Raw genomic sequence first — 1,543 nt, 5'->3', positions numbered from 1 at the left:
GGAAAAAATGAGGACCTGATGCCAGGGGTAACTTAAGTGGAGAGCAAATGTTTTGAGAATGATGAGGGCAATGAATGTACCAATGTGCTTTACACAATTGATGTATGTATGGTTTGTGGTAAGAGTCGTATGAGCCCTTAATAAAACTATTTTTTTAAAAAAGAAAAACAACAACAACAACAAAAAGAACAGGGTAGAACTGCCCCTGGGAGTTTCCAAGGCTGTAACTCTTTTCCAAACCAAACTCACTGCCATCGAGTCAATGCTGACACATAGTGACCCCCTGGTGAGTTTCCAATACAGTAACTGTTTATGGGAGTAGAAAGTCCAGGCTTTCTCCCATGGAGCTGCTGGTGACCGTGCAGATCACAGTGTAACCACGACACTCTTTATGGGAGTAGAAAGCCTCCACTTTCTCCGACAGAGAGACTGGTGGTTTCAAACTGCTCACCTTGGGGTTAGCAGCCTAATATGCAACAACTCTGTCACAGAGGCTCCTCTGTGCTCTGTGCAAGTCAGAGGGGAGGATATTCTAGGCAGAGGACTGAAAGTAGAGATGCGCTTGATATAATTTATGGAGAGAAAAAAAAATCTTAGTGTAATTAGCAGGAAGTGTTTTGGGATACAAAAGAGACCCAAATCTCAAATATAAGTTAAGAACATTTATTAATTCTTAAACAGGACAAAGACAGAAGCATCATCCACATGAAGGTCATAATGGAATCAGAGGGTTTGCTGTGATGCAGAGCTACGGGGGAGGGCAAAGGAAACTCCCAAAAGCATGACTGGTCGCAGATCAATTATAGGTTAAATTACAGGCACCAAGTACAGGTTAAAAAAGTGTAAACGGAACCATGATTGGAACATGTATATTGTGTTAGACAGAAAAGCTTGCAATATTGGCCTAAGGCCTTCTGACAAGGCAGTGAGGACAAGACGCATGTCTGTGGAACCCCAAGTATTGCATCAAGAACATATCCCAGGGAAGGTCCGAACAGAAACTGCCCCTTGGGGGGCTGGCTGGCTAGGGAGTGGATGTAATCCCCCTTCTAAAATGCTCTGCCTGAGACAAGGCCTTTGGCATCCTGGTCAATGATCAGAAAGAATTCGGCGGAGGCTTAATTCATGTGAAGACTCCAAAATTGAGTTTTGCGTGTTCCCTGTCATCTACAGCCTTCTGCAAACAGGATGCTCAGAAATTAAGCTCTGATATAGAAATCTCTAAGGAAGATCTTTAGAAGTGGATTGTGGAGAGTGTGACAGAAGTAGATATTTGAGAAGAGAGTTTGATTGATTTTAATTCCAAGTTTAAAGGGAGTCTTACTCTGGGTTTGCACTAAAAGAGGGAAGTGATTTATTTATGTTTTGAAAAGATCACTTTGGTATATGTAAATGCAGGTGAGAAATGAGGTCTAAATGATCAGAGATGGTTGTTGCATGGTTGAAGTAAGTAAGGAAAATTAATTACATGTTGATACTGAGTTTTTGAAAATCAAGTTGATAGGGGCTATGTGCAATATGATATAGTAGCTGACAAAATGCT

The 1,543-nt window shown here is 41.4% G+C and overlaps 1 protein-coding gene across 1 annotated transcript in view; it reads left to right on the top strand.

Annotated features, from left to right (window-relative positions):
* The window catches only part of WDR72 (WD repeat domain 72), a 259,271-nt gene that overhangs the window by 119,582 nt on the left and 138,146 nt on the right, over positions 1–1,543 (top strand). Inside the window, 1 exon segment of the mRNA XM_004709519.2 lies at positions 38–49. Within this exon segment, the coding sequence (XP_004709576.1) occupies positions 38–49 (12 nt within the window).

Source organism: Echinops telfairi, unplaced genomic scaffold (assembly GCF_000313985.2).
Source record: "Echinops telfairi isolate 266 unplaced genomic scaffold, ASM31398v2 ScPeMD7_8;HRSCAF=38, whole genome shotgun sequence".
Classification (NCBI taxonomy): domain Eukaryota; kingdom Metazoa; phylum Chordata; class Mammalia; order Afrosoricida; family Tenrecidae; genus Echinops; species Echinops telfairi.
Note: the sequence above shows the minus strand (reverse complement) of the source record. Positions and strands in the feature narration are given on the sequence as shown.